Source organism: Syngnathus acus, chromosome 14 (assembly GCF_901709675.1).
Source record: "Syngnathus acus chromosome 14, fSynAcu1.2, whole genome shotgun sequence".
NCBI lineage: Eukaryota > Metazoa > Chordata > Actinopteri > Syngnathiformes > Syngnathidae > Syngnathus > Syngnathus acus.
In genome coordinates, this window is record NC_051099.1 from 8,139,298 (window position 1) to 8,163,937 (window position 24,640).

The 24,640-nt window shown below is 39.8% G+C and overlaps 1 protein-coding gene across 1 annotated transcript in view; it reads left to right on the forward strand.

The window, feature by feature from the left end:
• Positions 1 to 689: 689 nt before the first annotated feature.
• Positions 690 to 24,640, forward strand: part of pcdh1a (protocadherin 1a) — a 53,135-nt gene continuing 29,184 nt past the window's right edge. Inside the window, exons 1-3 of the mRNA XM_037269470.1 lie at positions 690 to 1,211; positions 7,007 to 7,821; positions 8,023 to 10,206. Coding sequence (XP_037125365.1) covers positions 7,027 to 7,821; positions 8,023 to 10,206 — 2,979 coding nt within the window. The 5' untranslated portion in view covers positions 690 to 1,211; positions 7,007 to 7,026. The remainder of the gene's footprint in view (positions 1,212 to 7,006; positions 7,822 to 8,022; positions 10,207 to 24,640) is intronic.

Consider the following 24,640-nt stretch of genomic DNA (forward strand, 5'->3'; position numbering starts at 1 on the left):
AGATTCAAAGACCTATTGGTAGTCAGTAACATGGTCATTGAGTATACTGAACCCACGCTGCCTGCACGAAAGGGTGAGAAGAGCGTTGGAAAAAGCTGGCATAGGGATCAAATGATAACATAGCCCATTAATAAATAATATATTAAAGTAATAACACTCAAACTGTGTAAATTTATTTTGAAGATTGTTCGACTTTAAATTTTACCAAAGCTCCTAAATAGGTTCCCATTACATTGTAAAATAATTTTCAGTGGATGGCCTCGTTATAATAACCGCCTGAGGGTGGCGCCAAATGAATAAGGAGTACCCTGTGCCAATGGCTTCCTTTTTCGGTCCTCTCACGTTCAACATGGAATGCAAATCAACAAGTAAACTGTCCGCGCTCGATACCTGTTGTTATTTCACATCCAAACAAGTGACATCATCATTTCCATCATACCTAGGACACTTGCATGCGGGAATTGAATGGCGTGCAAGAGGCAAGTGAATTAGCATGCTGATTTAAATAAAGTGCGTTTGACCATTTCAGGTGACCCAGTTTGATGGGATCTCGTTAAAGTGCAGGAATCAAACAATTTCGTGGTAGGCAGCCGCTTGTAGAACGTGATGTTGAGTGTGAAGTTGCTGCGTTATGCAGCTGATGGGAGCCCCACCTCCTCCTCCCACCTTCTGATGAGAGGAGAGAGGCAGCGAAGGGAGCAAGTCAGCCACAGCATCTCACCACCACTTGCTCTCTGGAACTGCTTCAGATGGGCTCTTTTATGTATTTTTGTTTTTTTAAGCTGTCCTTCCGTGCGAGTGACATACGCGTTGATCTTATTTAACCTCTTGGTGCGTCTTTAGAGTGCGCTCCCGCGGCTACTTTCTGGTGGACAAACTTGGACCGAAAGGGATGCGCCAGCCAGTGCATTTTGTCTGAGGACTGAAGATGGCCAAGAAGAACGCCGCCCCCAATGGAACGAGGCCACTCGTTTGCCAGTTTAATCGTCAAATAATTTAGAGCAAGCCGCAAAGTTATATTTCTGCCGAGGGGGAAGAAAAATCAATATCCCTTGACCACTGTCGGGAGGGCAGACGAGGTTGCACGCTTCTGAATTTTAATGCGGTAAAGTTATAACCGGATTGAGTGACACCTGAAGTTATTTTCTTCCTCAAAATATTGGTTGGTGGACGTACCCGCTTTTGGACGGATTGTGACCAAGCTCTTTCAGGTACTGTACACTAAAAATAAATAAAAAGACAACTGTTTTTTTGCGTTGCTTTTTGTTGTCATGCGCTGTAGCGTTTTGGGAACATTTTTTCCATCTCCATGATCCAGTAACAAGTTGCCCGCCGTGGCGCAATAAACGCATCAGTCTCGTCTGAATGTGAATGATTGGTACCGCTACATTGCGAGTTAAAAAAAAAGAAAAAAGACCCGAGCTCCGAGCTCTTGCAGGAATGCATGCGCGCATACCGTTGCAGTTGCAGCCTCAAACAAGTCAATTTCACCGAACGCTATGCGTAATTGCACTCTATAATAGCGTTATTATTCTATGAAGCAGAAAATCCGATCAATTTGAAACATTTCTCTGCGGTCCTTTCTTTTAAGCAACACATTTCACACTAATTGCGTGTATTAGTTAGGTGGGTTTCCTCGTGAGTAAAATTTGAGCGCAAAATAACAAATGATCAGGCTGTAAATGGCTGTGCGTCCATTCGAAGAAGAGAGCAAGTGTGCGCGTTCACATGGGAAATCTCCCCCCCCTCGCGCTCCAAGTGAGAGTCTTGGGTGTTGTTTCTCCCCACTCCACAGAACACTAGGCTCATTTTAATAGTCTGCTAGACACATAGTGTACACACTACAAGGCCGTCAAAACAGTCCACAAACACAACAGGGTTGTAAAGCGTTCTAGCTCATATCCCACAAACTGCCTGTAACAGGAGCCCTCTCAATGTGGTGATCTCATCTGTGAAGAGCTCAAGGCAGTGGGCATGTTGAGAGATGAGATTTGGCCGAGCTTTGATGATGGGGAAAAGTCCTTTGGCTTAATTTGATGTGCTACTGCAACTGCTTGAGATAATAATTAATTAAGATTTTGTCTTGCACACAAATGAGGAAAAAAAAGGAAAAGAAAAGTTTGTGTGGTGACTAGCAATCTTGGCCGCATTTAACATGTTTTAGATGTGGCATTACATTGAGTAGCCTACATAAATAGCCAGCTGAAATATTGAGTGACACAATGTGCACCGTCTCTAAAAAAATATTTGGAATCAATTATTTGCAAAGATCAACCATTTGAGGTCACTCAATGTGATGCCAGCCATTATAAACTATGCATGGGGGAGGGTAATGGATTTTTTAAAAAGGCAGCCAATGTAGAAAATGACCCTATTTGAGAAAATCATAAAATCGTCCACTATCATTATGTCCTCCAACCTGGGAGGAGCGGACCCCCCACAAGAAACATGTGAGATTGGAACAAGTGAACCTTTCCAGATGTGCACAGAACTCATCATACTGTAGTGTGGCTGCTTTAAAGCAACAAAAAAGTACAAAATGATGAATCCATTCTTTTAATTATATTTTCCAATGCTAGTCCACCCGTTTGCAACGGTTAATTCACCGTCATGTCTTGCTTGATTTTCCGCTTGAGTCATTTTGTCTGTACCTGTAGCACAGCAAATGTCAGCCAGTCAGTCACTGCGTTGACTCAGTCCACAGTCATAGATCATCTGTCTCTATGGTAACCAGGACAGGTGCACAGGGGCTGCAGCATAATTATCTTAGACTTTCTTTTTATTACCTCTGTTATGCTCTTAAACAAAACAAGCTACACATTTAATTAGTTATCAGAATAATACGTGAAGGCGAATGGAACTGCGGAATGGACAGAAAGATTTGGATTGTTTTAACAATTTAAACAAACAGCAATATATTATTGGGCAGACACACTGATGCAAAATATAAATACTACTAATAAAAAGGTGACATTTGTAAATATATTTTACATAAGTGGAGGTTAAAGTATAATTTTGTCCGTTGGTCCCAAAGTGTTCCAGATCCCCAATTCATGCAGGGTTTGTACTGTTTACAAACTTGGCTGCTATATCCTTTTTAGAGGACCTTGTTAGCACAAGGTCAGCACTGTCTGCACAATAAGGCTTGAAAGTGCACCTCTCTAGGGACTCACACTGTGCAGTGTCTGATATATAGCTAAAAGTTGATAATAGACTTGTCGAAGTTGAAATTTGCTCCTGAACCTTGGGGTCACAAAGGTCACGCACTATGTGAGGGCTTCAGGTGAGAATCAATCAGTTTGCAGTTAAACTGATGTTTTTCTGTTAGAAGCTTTGGCTTTTAGTCATGGAACTGAAGGCAATGAAGCCTTGAGGGAGCGCAGCCTAAATGGAGGCTTGCGGTCAGACGCTAAAAGCAATTGGAGGAGTTCACTGTCATTCAAAATGACATTGCAAGCAGCAGAAGTAAGAGGAAAGGAAAGAATCTTTTGTAAGGCATTTTCTACAAGGAACCATCTTGGTAACTCGACAAAGACCTCTTCATGGACTAACCGACATTTCAATCAGTGACAAATAATGTGGATAATAATGAAAAATGAAATCAAATGACTGTATAATTTCCTATTATATCAGGACATTATTTTATGAGAGGACCGGTGTTATATTCTTCCTATACACAATGTAAAACATAATATGCTGTGTGCTCCAGCGATTGTTCAAAATATATAAGCTCTGATGTTATTGCAAACAAATCATATGATGTCATGCATATTTTGTTTAGGTGCAATTTGTGTGTTTAATTTTTGGCACCTAATGTAGATCTCACCAGTGACACATAGGTGGGGAGTGAGAAAACACTTTACTTCTACTTTGAGTGATCCTTATCTATTGATCAGTGACTAAATGTATTTGGGTGACCCTCTCCAGGGGCTTGCTAGGTCAGCAGAGCGACGGCTGGGCTGCGCATGAATCATGCGACGGGACCTCATTTTCTCTTTAGGCTTGCCACCCTGATAGTCTTAATAAGATGGCTTTTAGCCAGGTACGTTCTTTCTGCGTGGCAAGCCTCTTCTTTTCTTTCCTCAGAGTCCTAAACCCCAGTTTTTATTTATTTTTTTAGCCTTGACCGCACTCTTTTCTTCAAAGCCTAACATCTTTGCAGAAGATAAAGGACCTAGCACACCGATTTGGCAGTTATAGATAGCCTTTAAAGGTCCACCAGCATGCTTCCACATATTTTTTCTCTTTTTAAAAGGAATCGCCTGGACTATTGCATGATCACACCTTGAGATTATACAGTATGATGAATGTTAATCTGTCTTGGGATGTGTTGTAGTTTTTATTTATTGCTTAGTAGCACTTTCTCAAGAGAAGACAAACAGTTACAAGAAACTGTGCCAATTTGAGCAAGGGTACCAATTTTCAAATGTCAATATATCAACACTTGATGGTTAATATATGCAGTCACATTTCAGTTCTTGTGGTAAAAGTAAGTTGCATATTCCTATACATATATTAAATATTCAAATCTGAAGTCAATCATCATTAATGAAGTACAGTATAAAAAAATGGTGATTATCCACAGCCTTATGTAAGTCGCCGAACTTCTACAAACAGTAAAAAAAAATATTTTATGCTGAGTTATGTAGCATAATTTGCTTGAATCAGCTTGTTGCTGTTCAGGTCGACCATACCATCTGGGTCGGCAGATGATAATCACATTTTTAGGGAGAAAAAAGTGCTGAGTTGCAGAAAATTGCAGTCCTTGCAGTTGTTGCAGTTTTAATGTTACCATTTTGCATTAGGTGTCATCATTTTACTGAAACAAAGTCCACATCTCCCAATTATATTCTCAAATCTACCTCAACTCTTAGGATGGGGGCAAATAGGATTTTGATCCTTTCAGGAAAAGATTTGTGAGATAAACGAGGAATGTTTTCGAAAAGCTAACACAGAACATACTACACAAACAACATGATGTTGAATTCAACTGTAAACAAAGGGGAAAAAACAAGCTCAATTTGCTCTGACTGCAAGGCATGGTGCCATCTGGAAGACAGGCAAGAGGCCAACTGGAAGATATTAAGTCACGAGTGTCATCAACCATAACAATCATGTCACAATCAAGGCACGCCTATTAGTTACGTAAAGAGATGGAACAAAAACGGGCATGATTATGTCACTCTATAGTGAAAACCATAGCAAGACACAATCTTACAGCAAAGTGTTTAAGATACAATAATTATGGGTTTATAAAGAACAATATAGCCACAGTTTAATAAACTATGAGAAAAACCCCACTAATCATGAACTTGTCACAACTTACCGTATTTTCCGGACTATAAGGCGCATCTAAAAACCTAAAATTTTCTCAAAAGCCGACAGTGCGCCTTATAGTCCGGTGCGCCTCATATATGGACCAAATTCCTAAATTTAAACTGGCCCAAAGCATTGTCACGAAATCAATCATAAGTGGCCCGCTGAAGACTATGAATAAAAAAGACTATGGATCATTATTTTGTGATTATAAAGTGATTTGTTGCGTCTGAAGTTGAAATAAAAAAGATAAAATGGAGAATGATTTGATTTGGATTAAAAATCTGACATGATGCATTAATGGTGCGCCTTATAGTCCAGTGCGCCTTATATAATGACAAAGTTTTAAAATGGGCCATTCATTGAAGGTGCGCCTTATAGTCCGGTGCGCCTTATAGTCCGGAAAATACGGTACATGTTTTTCTCGTATTATTTTATTTTATTCTTTTATTTACACAGTATACAATAGGCCCATAGTGGTATTTTGTAAATGATCGGTTCTTTCCTTCTTGATTATAGCCATTCCTTATCTCATCCCCTTTCTAGCATATAAACACACTTAGAAACCACACTCCCTTTTTATGGTACCTGTGTATTGACAAGAGCTCTCCCTCTAAAGAATAAAACGGGACATATCGATAGCGAAGCGTTTAGCCCATCAATACCTACAATTTCATGTTTTCAAAGGGAACTGGATTTCTTGGTCAATTTTGTATGTTTGTGTTTTGCTTTTCAGCTATACAAATATTTCTCTCAAAAAAGGGAGTCGATTTGACAAGAGGTGCTGTTTACTTAGCACAATTCAATGAAATACCAGCACAATTCAATGAAATGCCTTTGGTCCCGTATTGCTGTCATATTAACAGAAATGCATTTTATTTTCATTGCCTGATTAATAATTTATTGTATTGTGTGGTTGATGATTCAAAATGGGGGGGCAGCAGTGTTACAGCTTGGACAAATCATTGACAAAGAAGCTGTGCTTATTGTAGGCAGGTCGATTATTTCCCCCACACAATCATTTAAAGGACTAATGCATCACTAACACAGAGTGCTCAACTCAAATGAGGTAAAATCAAGTGCAATGATCCGGTGATTAAACAGCTCACATGCACATCCAAATCTGGCAAAGTTTTCTTTCAGCACTGAAGTTCGACTCTTAACCCCAATATGTGCTCTTATTTAAATTTTACAAATAATTCACTCACACGGAAAATTATTGCAATTATTGTGTAGAAAAGAAGAATGCTGGGAGGGAAATGGATCAAAGACCGGCAAATAACATTCTGTAATTACTATTAATTTTGAAAGGTTAGAATTCAAACAAAATTATTCCAGTGTTTGAGTTTATCTGTAGCACTGGAGCATGGAAAGACATTTGAATTGTACTACGGGCCAAGACGTACTAATACGGTGGGGTGTAATCTGTAAAAGAGGAAGCTCTCACACCTCCACTGAGTTGAAATTGTCATGGGCCACACTCAAAATGAAATATATTACATGCAACTTTCTGTCATAACATGGAAGGTTAGCAAGGATGTCTGGATATATATCATCTCTACCTACCACATGTTTTCTATATGTGAAAGATGTGACTCTTGACGATCTAGTTGGATATGTAAGACACAGCTATGCCTTTCCATTGAATGGACAGTAAACATTGACAGCAATGATCTTTGTTGTTTTACAGGAAGAGCTTCTGATGACCCCATGGATCAAAATTTACAAGTGATGCTGTTTGGACTCGTAATGCTGCTCTGCAGCTCTGCTGAAGGCAGCATTCTGTACAGGGTCCAGGAGGAGCAGCCTCCCAACACTCTTATTGGTAGTCTGGCTGCAGATCAGGGGCTGCCAGATTCAGGCCATCTATACAAGCTGGAGGTCGGTGCCCCTTATCTACGTGTTGATGGAAAGACTGGAGATATTTTCACCACTGAGATCCCCATCGATAGAGAGACGCTGAAAGACTGTCGGTCGCTTGTCAGGGGTAAGCCCTGCTACCTGGAATTTGAAGTATCCGTAACAGATCTGATACAGAATCAAAGCCCGAGACTCATTGAAGGACGCATTGAGGTGCAGGACATCAATGACAACACCCCTCAATTCCCTTCTTCGGTGCTGACCATATCCGTCCCTGAGAACACGATCATGGGAGCGCTGTTCGCCATACCTATAGCAACTGACAGGGACTCAGATAGGAATGGGGTGAGTGATTATGCCCTGACAGCGGGACAAGATGCAGCAACACTCTTTGGTTTACAAGTGGCCGATGACAGGGGTGGCAAGCTACCACAGCTTATTGTTCTGGGCAACTTAGATCGTGAGGTAAAGGATTCTTATGACCTCACCATCAAGGCAGTGGATGGAGGAAACCCGCAGCGCTACAGCAGTGCTTTGCTGCGAGTAGTCGTCACCGATGTCAATGACAATTTACCAAAGTTTGAAAAATTAACGTATGAGGCAGAAGTCTTGGAGAATAGTCCAGTAGGACATTCTGTGCTGCAGGTAAGACTGTTTCTTATTTACCTGGCTTTTTTAAAGTAAAGAAAATCACAAATTCTGCTATCACGATATATGTAGTCAGATTATGTCTTCATTCTTTCTTTGTTAGAAAACCCGATTATTGTTGGCACGTTCTTGCAAAAAATTCACATAAACGAACCATAGCTTTGTTTTTTGTGTGTGTTCTTATTGTCATTCTTGTAGGTCAAAGCAAATGACTCTGACATGGGCCCCAATGGAGAAATTGAATACACACTTCATCAAGCAGGAGATCCTGTGCCAAAACTCTTACGAATTGATCGGTCCACTGGTATCATCTATGTCAAAGGACCGCTGGACCGAGAGGAGATTGACAGCTTGTCCTTCTATGTGGTGGCAAGGGATAAGGGTCCACAGCCAAAGAGCTCAAAGACCTTTGTCACCATTGAGGTGACTGACCAGAATGACAATCCACCAGCTGTGGAGATACGTGGGATTGGTCTTGTGACACACAGTGAAGGAATCGCTAACATTTCAGAAGACATGCCGGTGGGAACAGCTGTTGCTTTGGTGCAAGTCTCTGACAGGGATGAGGGAGAGAATGCCGTGGTCACGTGTGTGGTTGCAGGGGATGTGCCCTTCCAGCTTCGTTCTATCAGTGACTCATCCAGTGACAGCAAAAGGAAATATTTCCTGCAAACCACCACTCCCCTCGACTATGAAAGGGTGAAGGATTATCGAGTGGAGATAGTGGCTGTAGATTCTGGAAATCCAGCGCTCTCCGGTACCAACTCATTGAAAGTACAGGTAACTGATGTGAACGATAACTCTCCAATATTCTCCCCAACGTTGTTTGAGGTAGAGTTTGCTGAAGAGAACCAAGCTGGAGAAAAAGTTTTGGATGTGATCGCTTCAGATGCAGACAGCGGCACAAATGCAGATCTTATTTATAACATTGTGGCAGACACATCCATCAAGGGTCTCTTTGAGATAGATCCAAATACCGGGGAAGTCAGAGCCCGGAACCCGCTTGATCGTGAGCACAAAGAACACTATGAGTTTAGGGTCACCGCAGCTGATAAAGGCTCACCTGTCCATAAAGGAACCGCAAGTGTTGTAATCAAAGTCCTCGACCGCAATGACAATGACCCCAAATTCATGCTTAGTGGCTACAGTTTCTCAGTTTTAGAAAACATGCCTCCCCTCAGCCCAGTTGGCATGGTAACAGTTATGGATGTTGACAAAGGTGAAAATGCTCACGTTCACCTATCTGTGGAGTCAGATGGAGGAAAATTTGTTGTTCAAAATGGAACTGGCACCATTCTATCAAGCATATCTTTTGACAGAGAAAAAGAGAGCAGCTACACTTTCCGTCTAAAAGCTGTGGATGGAGGACAACCACCTCGCTCTTCTTATGTGGGTGTAACCATCAATGTACTGGATGAAAACGACAATGACCCCGTTGTTACAAAGCCCTCCAATTCTTCCTTCAGACTTTTGTCACCCCTTGCTTCCCCCGATAGCCATGTGGAGATGGTGGAAGCTGAAGATTTGGACAGTGGGCTCAATGCAGAGATGGTTTTCAGCATTGCGGGCGGTAACCCTTACCAGTTATTTCGTATCTCTCAATCCAGTGGAGAGATTACGCTAGCAAAGGAAATGGTCCCAAAATATGGCGGACTACATCGCCTGGTGGTTAAAGTGAGTGATAGAGGGAAGCCAGCACGTCATGCCACTGCCTTAGTCCATATTTATGTCAATGAAACCATTTCAAATGTCAGTTTAGTTGAAGCTCTGGTTGGACACAGTCTTTACACCCCGCTAGACCGGGATATCGCCGGTGATCCTGACAACGGCTTTGCTGCACAACGGAGCAACATTTTGTTCGGAAGCCTCGCTGGAATAGCAGGCGTCGTTATGCTCATCGTGGTGGTAGTCTTTATACGACACCGCATTCAAAGAGAAACAAAGAGTGGATATCAACCCGGCAAGAAAGAAACAAAGGACTTATATGCACCCAAACAGGCACCAAAAAATGCCAAAGGGAAGCGAGGTAGGCGAGGAAAACCTCCAAAATCTCCCAAACCACTTGGGGAAGAAGAGGAGGTCAGCCTCCAAAAAAGCCTCAAGTTCAACCTTGATGCAGTCAATGATAGCCCAAGGATACATCTGCCCCTGACTTACTCACCAGAAAGCCCTGATATAGGTCGGCACTACCGCTCCAACTCCCCGTTGCCCTCCATTCAGCTGCAAGCACAATCTCCCTCAGGCTCGCAAAAACATCAGGCAGTCCAGGACCTTCCGGCTACCAATACCTTTGTAGGGACCGGAGGAGATGACAACTCTACTGGGTCAGACCAATACTCTGATTACAGCTACAAGACCAGTCAACCCAAGTACAACAAACAGGTAAGGTCACAGAAAAATATTGATACATGTTATAGAAATAAGTTGGTGTGATTCTCAAAAGCATAGCATAGTAAATACATTTTATACGACTATATTACTTGCTTAATCCTGTATATTGTTAAGAATTTAAAAACTTGTTTAACGACCAATTTTTATTCTTTGGCTTTGTTGTTGCAGTCTCACTGTTAGGTAGTTTGATACCTTCAGCAGACCTATCTGACATGTTAGCCATTGTGGATTGTGTCAGTTCAGCGAGCAATCACCATGTTCACCTTGAATGACAACAAAAGGGAACAAAAGCCACACGGCGTGTCTCTATGTAGTGTCAGCCTTTGTGCGTAATCTCTCTCTTAGCAAAATTGTGTCAAATGAAACTGCAGTTCAAATATAAACGCTAAGCACGACATTACTTTTTTAATATGATAACAAAGGCATAGGAAAATATGGCTGGCCAATGATTGACAGGCTGTAAAATCTCAACAGATGTTGAAGCTCTGTGACGAACTTTACAGATGTTGTTTCATGTACGGCATCTCATCTCCCATCAGGAAGAACAGATTGACCAAAATATATAATTAAGTAATGCCAAGTAATGTGACAGATGTAGCCTGGTGCCCTTTCACCTTAATTTTTAACATTGTTGTTCTCGATAGTGGCTTTTGCAATAGTGAATATGATATTGTGCTTGTGTGTGTGTATGTGTGTGTGTGTATGTGTGTGTATATATATATATATATATATATATATATATATATATATATATATATATTTCTGTTCATATTGCAACTCTGCATACGTATGTTGAGGTAATATTAATTAAAGTGGGGGCACTGGGAGTTTTCCTCAGGTCTGGGAAAGGTAAACAACTCGCCGTTATAGATAAGACCTTTGCACCCGTATGTGCATCTACTATATATGCATATGGAAAAAAGTTATCAATGCTGTTGGGTGTGTGTATATATATATATATATATATATATATATATATATATATATATATATATATATATATTGATGATGCATTGTGGCTCTTTGACAGTGTCTGACTATTATTACTATTTGTAGCCGATAAATTGACCTATTAAAATTTGATAGCATGAAACCTTAGGGCATATTTTAAAACTGAATCCGTGACTCATCTTATGTGACATTTTTTTTCAACTGCAGTTTCTTCTTAGTCATCATGGAAAATAATGTCACCTGAGGTGATCACACAATTGCTGTGTCGTCATATCCAAAACACCAAAGATTTAATGACCATGCTTATGGCAAACATCCTCTTATCGTTGTGCAACTTCATTTTTTTCCTTTTGTCACATTTGAACGTGTGATATTGTAAGATGGTTGCTGCAGGAACCCATGACTCACATCAGCAATTAGAACCCGATAATTAGCCCTGTCGGGCCCAAGCGCTCACACCTTTTTTCACATGTGTCTAATGAGAGTTTGTGTAAAGCATGTGTTCCGTGTGACGTCATTAAAATCAGAAGTCAAAGCTTTACGTTTCACTTCGGATGTTCATTTAATATCCTTTCTGCTCGTCCCCAAAGCTAATCCAGAGGATTCAGAGAGCCTTAGAGGGTAAAGAACGAGTCTTAATTAATCTGGCCTATAATTAACAAGGTTCATCCTTTATGAAACTTGGGCAGTCCTAAAAAATGATATTATATAAAATTTAGACCAACGGCTAAAGGTGGCTAGAATAGTAAGAGCAAGATCGAGTAATAAGGTATAAGTGTCTTTTTGTAACATGAGAAATACAAGATTAAAAAACATGAATTTCTAAAAGTATAGATTTCTCTTGTCTCTTGGATTTATTTTGCAAACAGTATGATTCAGTTGAAAATAAACTATCGCCAGTAGTGCTCCGTTATGCTGTAGAACGTTATGCCATTTTAATTCAATTTCAACAAATATTTTTTTTACATATCTGTTTAATCATTCAATCATTGTATGGCAAGTTGCTGCACCACAGAGCGGGGGTGTAACTCTACCCTCTCTGAACATCCGAGTTCAGTTTGGCATAGAGCTAGGAGTTCCTCAAAGAGTCCATCATAAAATTTGTTGGCAACACTTTTGATTATTATTATTTTTGATCAATTTTATCGATTTGATGTTGCAGCCATTCGTCATAGTAAGTAGATTTAAATGAAGTATTCGTGACACATTATTGATGTGGTGTCATCTTTATTTGCCTTCTCCAAGAAAGGATGGCAATGAGGAACAATCATTTATTTTCTCCAAACATTTTTTCCTCCTCAATCCTCTCCTGATACAAACCTTTTGGGATTTTAATCTAATAACTCTGAGCCCAAATTTAACCAAACAATGGTGTTGCTGAAATTTATTAGTTGAAGCTGTGAACACCCCCCATTGAGACAATAGAATAAGTTATCCGCAAGAGGACAGACTAAAAAAAATGTAGGCAAGCTCTCGTTTTCTTCCAACGAAATCCTATACGCCTTCTGGAATTGAAAGGAAAATTACAAGGTTTTAATGTGATACCATTGACTTCTATCAGCATCTACCTTTCAAAACGTTTTATCAAGCCCGATGGAAAATCTGAAATCTCAAATGGGCTTCACTCCCAGAATCATATGCACTTATATAATTGCCACATGTCAGTTCCCCTTTATTTATGTTAAAATATATCTCCACTGAGCAACTCCTTTTGGTAACGCTGTGTGAAGGCTCATCTTTCTGATGGCGTTCTTCTCAGCCGCGATATTATATCACCACACATCCCAGCCTCCTTACCTTCTGCCAGGCAGATTACTGCTTTTATCAATAAGCAGCTTAGCACCAAAGTGTCCCTCAATAATACGCCGTGGTATTTTTTTCTTCCTCTGGCAGCTTTAATGTCTCTTTAGGCGCCCCCCCTCATCTAGCCCATCCACCCCACCACCCAAGCGCTATTACAAATTCTCATAACCTTCCATTTCTGTGTTTTCACTCCCACAACACTTTCCACTTTATTTAACCCTCTCACCGAGAGAGAACCTACTGATACATTATGTATCCTTCTCTTCAGGTCACATTAGGAACCTAGAAAAGGCCCAGGAGGGGCAGAAAGGAGCATCCCCATCAGACATACTGCCCCATTAGAAGTCTGCACCGCACTATAAAACCCATTAAGGTCCATTAGGGAAGCGTTCTGGTCCGCAGACACCTGTAAGGCCAGTCAGCCTCAAAGGTGCATGGCTACAGATGGTATAAAACCCATTTGATTTGTCATTAAAATGCCATGCTTTATACCAAACGATGTGTCAGTAGTAGTTTATCAAAAAGGATTTTAGTTTCAGAAATTCGACTGTTGGGACATAATCAAGCCCAAATCAAAGATGTTTGGAGGCAGCTGTTTTAACGATACTCATTAAATTATGTTTCTCATTTGAAAGGCAGTACATAATGCACGATATCATAAAATGTAAATCAGCGCAAGAATCATTGCGCTTAAATAGATCCCATGTGAGATTTCACACACTTATAGTTTCCGAGCTTTCTCTTCAGCAAATGCCAGCTCGGTCACCTCCTCTATTGGGAACAACTGCATGCAGCTGTGAGCTTTCAGCACCGTGACTGGCGCACTGCTTATTATTGCTTGATGAGTTTGACCCAAATTTTCCACAGACCGACACATTTTTCAAAGCCACTTTTAAAATCTAAACCCTAGATCAACTCAAGAGTGAAAACCTAGCTTGGCTACAATTCAGATTTTAATGTTTTTTATTCGGGGGGTGGGGCATATCTTGATGTTTGGTCTACCATTGGGGTATTTTTCTGACATAAAATTATTAAATATTGTCAGAACAGCTACAAATATGCATCTATTGTTTTGAAGCTATCCAATATGCCTCATGCTGACAGAAAAACAAGTCTTGGATTATTGCCTAACAAAATGAGTTTTTATGAGATCAAGGGAAAGGTTTTTGACAAACAATTCTGCACTAATGACGACCAAGTGTGTGTGAGTTATTAGGCGGGTAGAATTGTGCTGGAAAGTAACGGGGAAGCAAGCTAATGAATGCTGTCCTAGTCAATGAAATAATCAACAAATAAGAATCTCTACATAGTGTGGTGTAATTTGATGTTGAGCTGCTAAATAATGTGCCACACTGTCACTTCAAAATTCATCTCCGAGCTGTTGCTTTCAATAAACAAGCTCGTGTTACCAAGTAATAGTGAATCTGTAACTGTGTTATTGACATTTGGTGGAAAATAAAAGATAAGCAGTGAATAAATCACCGGCAGAAGAGATGAATGGCAACATACATATATGAAATGATGGTAGAAAGAAATGAAAGTTTATTGAATGAATAGTCCCCGCTGTCAAAATGGTAAAGGTAGCTCGGGGGAAAATACTTCTTCAAGGTAAAGTGAGACCCTCAAGAAAGACATATGGTGTGAGACAAAGAGCCAGTCATAATTTTTTTCCGGATTGCACGCGCTATTTGGAAAGTGCTCACTGCAGGAGCAGCAAATATATATATATATATCCATACATATATATATATATATATATATATATTTCACACTTGGGTGTAGCGATTGCGGGCTTACCTGCGCAGTGCAGACAAATCATGTTAATTACACGAGCGTACACACATTTTCCACAGGGGAACAAACATGCAAAATAACTGCCAACCGCTTCATGCTTCTTAAGCCAAAGAGCATTTTAAAACCTTTGAGTGTTTTTTAACAGAGGAAGCACCACCATAGTACGCATTACATCCCCCTGGTTGGACTATAGACATCCGGCCCATAAAAGCTTTTCTCCAACATGCTAATGCCTCTGCGGAAAGGTTTGTGTATAATTTGACGCTGTATTTATGTGCTACACAAAATGATATTTGTTTTGATCACCGTATTTTGACCGACATGTGAATTTATCCCATCAAAAGAAGTGTTAGCATCACTCAGGCATGCCATTGTATGGATAATTTAGCTTAAGGCTATATGTTACGACTACTGCCGGGACATGGATTTGATTAAGCTCAATGAGCATGTCCACACAGGCAGAGAAAATTGTGTGAGTGCAGTGTTGCATGGGGTTATCCCCAGTGATGGGACACAGGGCAGGTGCTGGGAGAGGTTGGAGGATGGAAGATGATGGGGCGGCTCGAGGCCCGGGTCGTGGGGCCGCAGCCCGTCCTTGCTGTTATGAAGGAGAATCTAACTGATGTGACAGTGACAAATGAAGCAACTCCACATCCCCAACTGCCACTTTTATGCCTCTCAAACTCAAGGAATCGCTTCCCAACCCACCCACTATTTTCTTCCCGGCGCTCTCAACCTTTCAAGTCGTCTTTATTCTTACCTACTGAGAGCTTTTCAGCTTTCAGTCTCCACTTTGTGCTACGTATTTTTAACTTTTACTTTGTACATCTTGTGGCGCTCTTTCACATCTCTCCCTTCAATCGTCCCTCCTTCTCTTTCTGCTTGTGAAGTATTGGAATACCTTGCTGGATCCCCTACAATGAAAAACTTTTTTTGTGTTCTCCTGTTAACATATGGAACTTGCCAATGGGTTTCTATGAACTAAAATAAAATAAAATACTTCTTTATTGCCCTTGAAATTCATTGGACAGCATCAGCACTCAGTCAAGTGTTTAGCTCTCCCCAGCTTCTGTTCTATGGAACCGACGCGAGCGACATGACATTTACATCCTATAAATTGATTTCCTGTATCAAAACTTGTGTTGGTGAGTAGAATTGACACAGTAGAGTGTCATTAAACAGGAGATGGTGAAGTAGCACAAAGGATGAAGGAATAGCTCAGCAGTGATTATTGTTGAGGTTTAATGACTGTCTTGCTCCTGTAATAGACCTTCTGGGCTGTTGAAATGAGATGCCAAGCAGAGAAGACAATTAATTGCTTGGCTTCCTTTTGTCCCTGCCCCCATCCCCGTGTGTATTGGGCTGAAACTTGATAAGATAAAGGCTTGCGGCCACCCTAATACCTTCAGACATTCATCTCTCAATCTTAAATTTATTGTTTGAGTCAGGTGGCCCACTGCTGCTGTGTGATACACAGGAGGAAACAACAAATACTTTGGAGGTCCACAATGGCACCTAGAGCTTTATTAAAAGTATACCATAGAGTATATATGTAGATTAAAAATCACCACGTTTCTTTCCAGCATCAATATTCGTCATATTGCCCTAAAAAAAATCTGACGTAAAATTTATGAAACTGGCTCCGTCCTTCCCTGTGCAATATTGAGAGGTTTAGTGACAAGTTATTAATAACTACAGTGGATTATCATATGAAAGGCTTAAGCTCCCCCTATGGGCCGATCTGCATCTAAAATGCTCATTGCATTGTTAATGTGCATCGCATGGCTGATCGCTGGTGTGTGCAATTAATTTGTGTGTTGCTTGCAGGAAACAACTAATCAGTGTGATTTGGAAAATGCTTAAAAAGACATCAGTCAAGTTCTTTCAAAAGCCTCACGATAAGATACACTATTAATTATAGCTGGATATTCTTATCGATTAATTACCAGTAATTTCAAGCGGTTAACAGGTGGCAGAGCTAAACTTCAACTCAACATCCATCTTTGTGATGTAGTGTCTTATGACAGTGATATCCTACCAAAGATTTGCTCCAATTATGGCAATGCCAATGTAACACTCCACACATTCCTGTTTATGAACATTAAAAATGCATCGCTCTTCTAAATCATTATGATGCAAATGTGAGTCTGTTAAGCAGCAGTATATAGCACACATTAAATGAGTGCAAATCCGTCAGGCAGTGCTGAGAAATATAGTGTGCCAAATGTAATTGGAATAATGAGCGGCCAATACTATTCAACATACGGTCAACACAATACACAGTGGTGTTGAGTCGAAAACGAAATAAGAAAAGAGCAAAAAAAATGCTTAGCACACCATATTCATCTTTGCACACACAATGTAGCAGTGTTATCAAGAGGACAGCATGCAGCCGGTAATGGAAAGTGTGATAAATAATACAATCTCAAATACTGCCATTCAGTTAAATATGCAGGCATCAGGCATTTCAATATTTTCTCTCGTATTATTTCAATACTTTATACTCACATAATTGATTTAAAATTTGATCCGATTTTTCATTCCCCTTTAATACAAATGTTAAAGCGGCGCAGTGTGAAATATCAGCCCTCAACATAATGACTCCTGAGCTGCAGCGACTCACATAGCAAAAAGTGTTGTTTCTGGTCTGCAGCCATATGAAATGTCATCAGAAATTTGACAAGATATGAAGGAGCTATCCCCTTTGAGAGCTCCACTGAGCTGCACATTTTCTTATATTGTTCCCGCATTATAATTGAGCCCCTTACGGGTGACCCGTGTCCTTCTGAGATAAAACTAATTATTTGCTAGAAGAATTACTTTTAGCATCTGTCTTCAGGTCAAAACTGTTATGCTTCGTTACTATAACGATGTAGCCATGTGTCACATGGTCTTGTGTTTTGAAGCTTTATTGTAACACATTTTATTTCACAAAGTCAAATGTCAGGTTTGTTTATTTTAATTGTTCATTTCAAGGTATGATTGCAGCAGGATTGTGTCTTAGTTGTGCACCACAAGTAACCAGTGTACTCTCCCGCAGTTTTTCCACTCACTTCTTCATTCTGCATGTCAGCCGTAAAAACCTATATAATCAACCAATCTTCTTTGTTGGTTTTTCCAATTTCGGCCACGGGCATTTTAGTCTGGCGCATTCAAAACATTCCTCGGAAATTCAATGTGGACTGAGAGAATTTGAACGGGCTCTGCAATTCCAGGCACAAGGCCTGTGTAAATTAGCCTTGGATTTGAATTAATTGAAAAAAATTCAACAGAATATCTCAGGCAGAACTGATTGCTAAGCACATTTCACACTGAAGGCTCATTTTACCAATTACAGTTGAGGCCATTCATGTTGGCTGCACCAAGAACAATGGTAATATCGGTTACACTAAACTCACGAAGGCATCACCGCTTATCAGCACATTTTTAGTAATTAAGTTATAGTGGCCCAACATGGGCAGTTTCATTCCTTCATTATATATAAAAAAAGGTTATTGGAAGGTTCCCCCATGTCTCAAGGGTACACACTTAGGTATTACTGTTCTTCCCTAAGCAACAAAAGAAACAACCATTACAGAGTAAATGTTATCTGATGGAGAAAGTGCATGCCCTGCCCGCCCTTACGTTAACTCTCCACCCTCTTAGTTCGTTAAAGACCGAAACTAAACAGTTCAACAGGTTTTGCAAAAAAAAAAAAAAAAAGCCTATCCAGGAAAAGGTTTAAATAAATCCATGCGTTTATAAGTGTTTCTGCATGTGCTTGATAAGCTTATTGTATGTGTTTGATCAATGTGCTGCAAATGTGTGATAAGACCCGCATTTGATTACAGTTCTGCATAAAGCGTCTGATTGTGCCATTTTTTTCCCCCGTCCCTTAAAACCGATGGATTATTGTCTCTTACTGTGCGTCTTTTATCATGTTAAGCTGATTTGCTTGCATTTTATGTCACACTTGGGTTGTAGCACCTTTATTAAATCAACTTTTCTAATATATGTTCTGAGGTTGACTTAGATTATACACGTTGCTTTTTATTGCAATAGCTGACTTTACGTTGCATAAGATATAATTACACAAGTCTACTGGTTGACAGTTCTACACCAATCGTCTTGGAGGTATCATATTTTTATATGGAGGATAAACCTTTTTTTTAATATCTGACGATGGATTATTAGGTTAGCATAGCACAAACGCCATTATTAGAAAAAGGTGCATACAATGTGTGTTTATTGGACATACTGTTGCCTCTCTTCCTCTCTCTTAATCGTCTTTCTTCTTCTTCTTTTTTTTTTTTTAATCATAGCTGTTATAGCTGTTGGCTTCCTTTTCTAAAGTTTACATTTTTGTCTGTTACTCTCCAGCTGGGAGCTCTCTTGTTTTTCAGATTTTCTGCCTCAGGAACAATTACTCTTATGACACGAAAATAATGAAATGACTTTCTTTCATTTCACAAGCAATAACGTAGAAGTGTTTATTCAGTTGTATAAAAGCCATGTAGTGTTCAGTGTCCGTAGATATATGTCCATTTGTGCATCGAACAACAAAACATTAAAAGACTTAGAAAGCAAGGTTTTATGTTTGTCCATCTTGGAATCTTGGCTACTCACTGGGTCTTTACCAGATTGTTCTTTTGGTGCAAGACTGGAAGTGGCAGAATTAATCAATTGCAAACAATTTCTTCCTAAAATTAATCAACAATAGTTTTGATAATTAATGCAATCATTAAAAGCATTGTTAAACCCAAAAAGTTTAATTCAAAGATATTGTCCAATTGTACCTTGCGAAATCATTTACATATTCACATGAACTTAAATAATATGGCATAAATACTGCATAATTATATCACTGACATATTTATTCAAATGAGTAGAGAAATTAAATTGCTATGGGGGAGTATTAGAAATAAGTATATGACTAATGCAATTATATATTTTTGAAGTGATATGACCAACTGAACCCGACTGACTCTCCCTCGAATCTTCTTGATCAAAATGCCGTTCGAGTGTGTCAATAGACTTTTATACGCGCCATTGTACGCCTACTATCCAGCATGTTTTGTGTTTCTTTCATCACTTGATAAAAGCAGGGTCTCGATATTTGTGAGTTCTTGAAAGGAAGAAAGAAATGATCATCGTCTTGTGTATGAATGTTACCAAATGTTTGTTTCCACGATGTGGTAGCCGAGGTAGCTGAGGGGAATGTCAACATGCTCACTGTATAAAGTTGGTGCCCAACACTGGAAGAGAAGTGAGACAGAAACAGAGGTGGGGGGCAAGCAACACAACACACTACGTTTTCACCATCAAAAAGAAAAGAACAGCAGTGAGTAGGTTGAGGTGAAGAAAAAGTATAGTCAGAGATTGGCGGTAGTGGCTCACCTGGGGATTAGGGCAGGTGCACAGAGCATCAAGACATGAGTGGGCTCACAGAGTGCGTGGGTGGATGGATTGTGTGTGAATGTTGTTCTTGTTACCTCTAGTGTTTAAAGTGCAGACGGGGTTGCTAGGATACAGGGAATTAGATAAAATGCCCTTGATTGAAATCATACAAATATTAAGAATTATAATGACATGATTAGGTGATGTTGCCGCAGTGTCTTGCTCAAGTGCACACTGTCAGGAAGCAGCGGAGTATATTTCCAACAACTAGTAGCTGTTTTTTAGTAGCTTGCAGTAGGAATTTGAGCTTTTACCCTCCGGTTCCACACAAAATTTCACTTGGGTATCAAATGAGCCAATAAAAGCAAGATGTCAAGAGGAGAACTTGATCAGATCTCTGAAATGGCATTCAGAATTAGCAAGGTTATGATATTACGAGTTACGGTAATTGAATAGTCTTCGCACTGATCGGAATGTGTCAAGACATCCGTTCTTGCACCCAGCAGTCTGCAGACAGTGAGTGATGGAGCATACAGACAAGTGAGTGAGTCATTGAAAGTAGAAGAAAGGAAATCCAGACTTATTATTTTTACCGTGCAGAAGATGTCATGATGAGAAAGAGTAGCGAGGTCATGCTGTCCCTTCTTTTTGATCTAATACCTATCTTGTGATAAACTTAGAGCTAGCCTCAGGGCTATCCGAGTCCTGTTGGTTTTGTTCTCATCAAAGCCCTCCGGGTTTTTTTAGTTAGCTCTGCTGGCAGACTGAGGAAACATTTTGTTTTCTCGTGAGTAAAACGACATGTACGTAGTAGCGTTTTTATAGATGACTTGCTAATGTGAGGAATTATAGAAAAGATCAAGATATGAAATTTGAATTAGATGGATGACATCCTTCAAGCAAATAATTGTGTAGTCTGGATTGTATATTTGTGGTACCTGCTGCATGTGTAACACTAATCAGACCTTGTTGACACATTATGAAACACGTCTTTGTTTATGATTGTCTACCCTAGGACAATGCTTTAGTGCAATAATGTGTACAGAACAAGAGTGCTAAGTCCTTCCCACACTGGAGGGGATAACAATTCATAGCTCTCCATTGACTATCAATTGCGCCGTGTCTCATCCCCCTGTGTGCAAAAACAATGCTTTAAAAGCTCCTGTGTGTTGGAATGAAGAATCATCAACCGGAGAACAGAAAAGAAAACAAACAAAAATGTGAATCTGCTCAACCTTTATCCTTTGTCAAGACTAACCCGGATGAATTAAGATTTTTGTGGTAAAATTATAACTACAAGCAACCTATTTGATGATATGGATTTCCAATCGGCATCGTTGCCCAACAGTTTAAAAGTGATTTATTTCCTGTTGCTCTCAAATATGCCTGCTATGTTGGGCCAAGGCTAGATTACATTTAACCAAAGAGGCAAGGCTAGCTGTAAAGACATCACTCTTAATTATGAACGCGTGTGTTTTTATTCACATTAGTGAAAGGCACATTGTCTGTCTTATTTGTTACCAAGCTGCTTTTTTTTTTTATTGAAGAAATGGCCATTTCAATGCATTACTATACAGGGAGCCATTGCAAATTTAGTGAGGCAAAACAAGGCGCCTGCAAGATAAATAATGAAAGTTCAGAAACTGCTTTTTTTGTTTAACCCAATCCAGTGAACCAAATTAAAGTGATTTCTTTTTTCTTAGGATGGAAATGGGAGGAGGGATCATAATTTATTATGCTAAGAGATCAGACAAACATGGATGAGATCAGAATTCACATATCTGCATTCAAAGCACTGATGGAGCATAACTGCGTGAAAAAAATCAATAAAAAAAAAAAGATCGACACTGCACCAAATATATGCAACTTGCATAGAAAAGTGTAAGATGAGAGTTGCATGTGTAAAGTAGCAGTAGCTTTTGACATTTTTAAGTGACCTCTGCCCCGAGTTCCCTGTGAGTCCCAAATGTAAGCACAAAGTAGTCAAATCTTAATGTTAAATGCTTTTCAGTAGTGAAGTTGAGAATTGACAGATTAAACACACTCCATTTAGCTCTGTTAATGACAAATGATTATACCAGTCATTTGATAAATTGGGAGCAAATGTTCTGTTCTCGTTGCAGCGATAGTCTTATCACTTCTGCCTTTGGCATTTTTCTATCATGGCGATGATTGTTCACCCCTCTCATGGGTGGAGTTTTTAGAGAGTGACGTGTTGGGTGGTCTGTTTCTCCTTTTGAGCAACGCAACACCCAAGCGGAATGTCGACAGTTGACAGCCCCTCTTGAATTCCATTTTCACCGTGACAGCATAAGAGGCACATAATGTGTTGTTTGGAGGGTTGTTAGCTCCACAACTGCATCTTATAAAAGTGAGAATGGCTGAAATGTTTATCTGAATATTGCATTTTATATTTTCTCTTTGCTGACAGTTCAATAATAAGATGCAGAGGTTAACAATATTAATTTGTTTCAACATTGTGATTTAGTGACTACCGAAACTTATATAATTATTAAATATTGGTTTAAGAGAACACACAGTACGGTTTTGTCAACAAAGAGATTTTTGAGGGTGTGCTCAGAGCATCTCTGCAGTGATTTTGTTCAAGCCTTGGTAATTACAAAATTCAATACCTCTTGTTCTTTATAAATCAAGTTAGCACATTGATCTACCAAGAAGCCGTCCTAGAACAACAGTGAGTGGGCCAGGAGAAAATAGCATCATCAGTCTTTTGAAGTTAGCAGCACTTTGCTGCATTTACAGTTATTGCAAAGCCCATTTTTGTCCGCTGGGATTTTTTTTTTCTTGGACTGCTGGATTTTATTAGCATCATAATATAGATACCTGGACACAAAACTGTACTTAGTAATGCTTTTATTTTGAAAGAAACTCATTGAACTGATGCCATTCAACTGATGTCATTCCAACCCTGCCGTTTGTTGGATGTTACCAAACCACAATGCAACAGGCAAAGATAAATGAATCCGAGCTAGAGATCTCTCCAAAGCAAACTATCTTTTGGAAGGTGAAATGCAAAATGTCAGCGCTCGTTCCCAGCAGACAGCAGGCGATGTTTCAGATGTTGTATGGTTCAGACTATTTCTGTAGTGATTGACTGGCATGTCAGCAACAAAGCAACCGTCAACAGCTGCTGAAATAACCCCATTTGGGGTTATAGCTGTTTGTTTTATGGTTTGATTTTTGTGGGTCAGGATGCAGAAGGAACATCACTTAGAAAGGAATATTTAACAATGTGCCAAAACGGAATATCTAGGGACATAGTCTGTTGAAACCAGGACATATTCATCTATTTCAAAGAGCCCTCTGGACTCCTACTGTGTCACTGAAACTAGAGGCGCAGGCTACATTTGAAGTTAGCTCTCAAACAATTCCTATTATGACAGATTGCAGAAGGATTTGGCTCTTTAAGTCAATCAAGTGAGTGGGCAAGGTAATGCCGTTTCAGTGATGGCTTAGTCACAACATGATGATGATCTTCGAATTCTTCACCAGATGCTCAGTTTCGGTTTTTCTTTAAACCATCAATCTGCATCACGATGCTCAACAATATATGTGTCTTCATCCACTATGCAGGTAATGAAATCCTGTCTGGCTCAGTATACCTTCAATTGAAGTGCTAGCATCAAAATCATTACCCCGCAACAACCAAATATCTCCTGCAGAATGTCAGAGGGAAACATAATGCTCAGACCATTAGTCAAGCAGTGGACAAATAATTATGCCTTGCACTATTAACCCAAGAAATGAGAAACGCATAGTAGATAGGGTGCAAGAGAGCGATGGATTTGATGGGTGGGGGGGGCAAATAACAGTATGACACAAAAGAAATTAATCCTGAATATCCACCGCTCCCTGTGCACCTCTACAATTGAAGGCTTAGTCGGTCTCGTCCATTCATGAATCACTGGGCCTTGGAGACACACCGGAGCAAAACCACCAGCTCTCATAAATAAAGCAGCAACTTACTGCTCTCGTGCCAATGAGTCATACGGGTCTCTCATTCACGGGAAAGCATTTTAAACCACCCAAATTTCTTCTGTTAACTAGCTCGCTTTTTATGAATAATATGTTTTCCAAACATTTGTACCAGTAGTACGTAAGCTTGATGTTGTGTTTATAATTGGACTCGTTTCCAGCAATGTCAGTGTCTGCACCGGCACAAAAACAAACAAACAAAAAAAACATCATTGTAACAAAACATCAGAACAAAATTGCAGGTGCGAAAAAATATATTTGACAAAAATGTTACTATCCTACACGGTAGGGACGTTGGGGGGGCATATCAATAGATGAATGGATGGATGGATGGATGGATGGATGGATGGATAAGGAATTGGATGCAGATAATAATAAAAAAAGCATGATTATATGCATATTCATACAAAGTGTGGAAGTAAAATTTGAATGGATGTATAGTGAGTACAATAAAAACATAATCGGCAGCTGTGTGCTGAGGTAATTTTTGATGGGCGATTCGCCC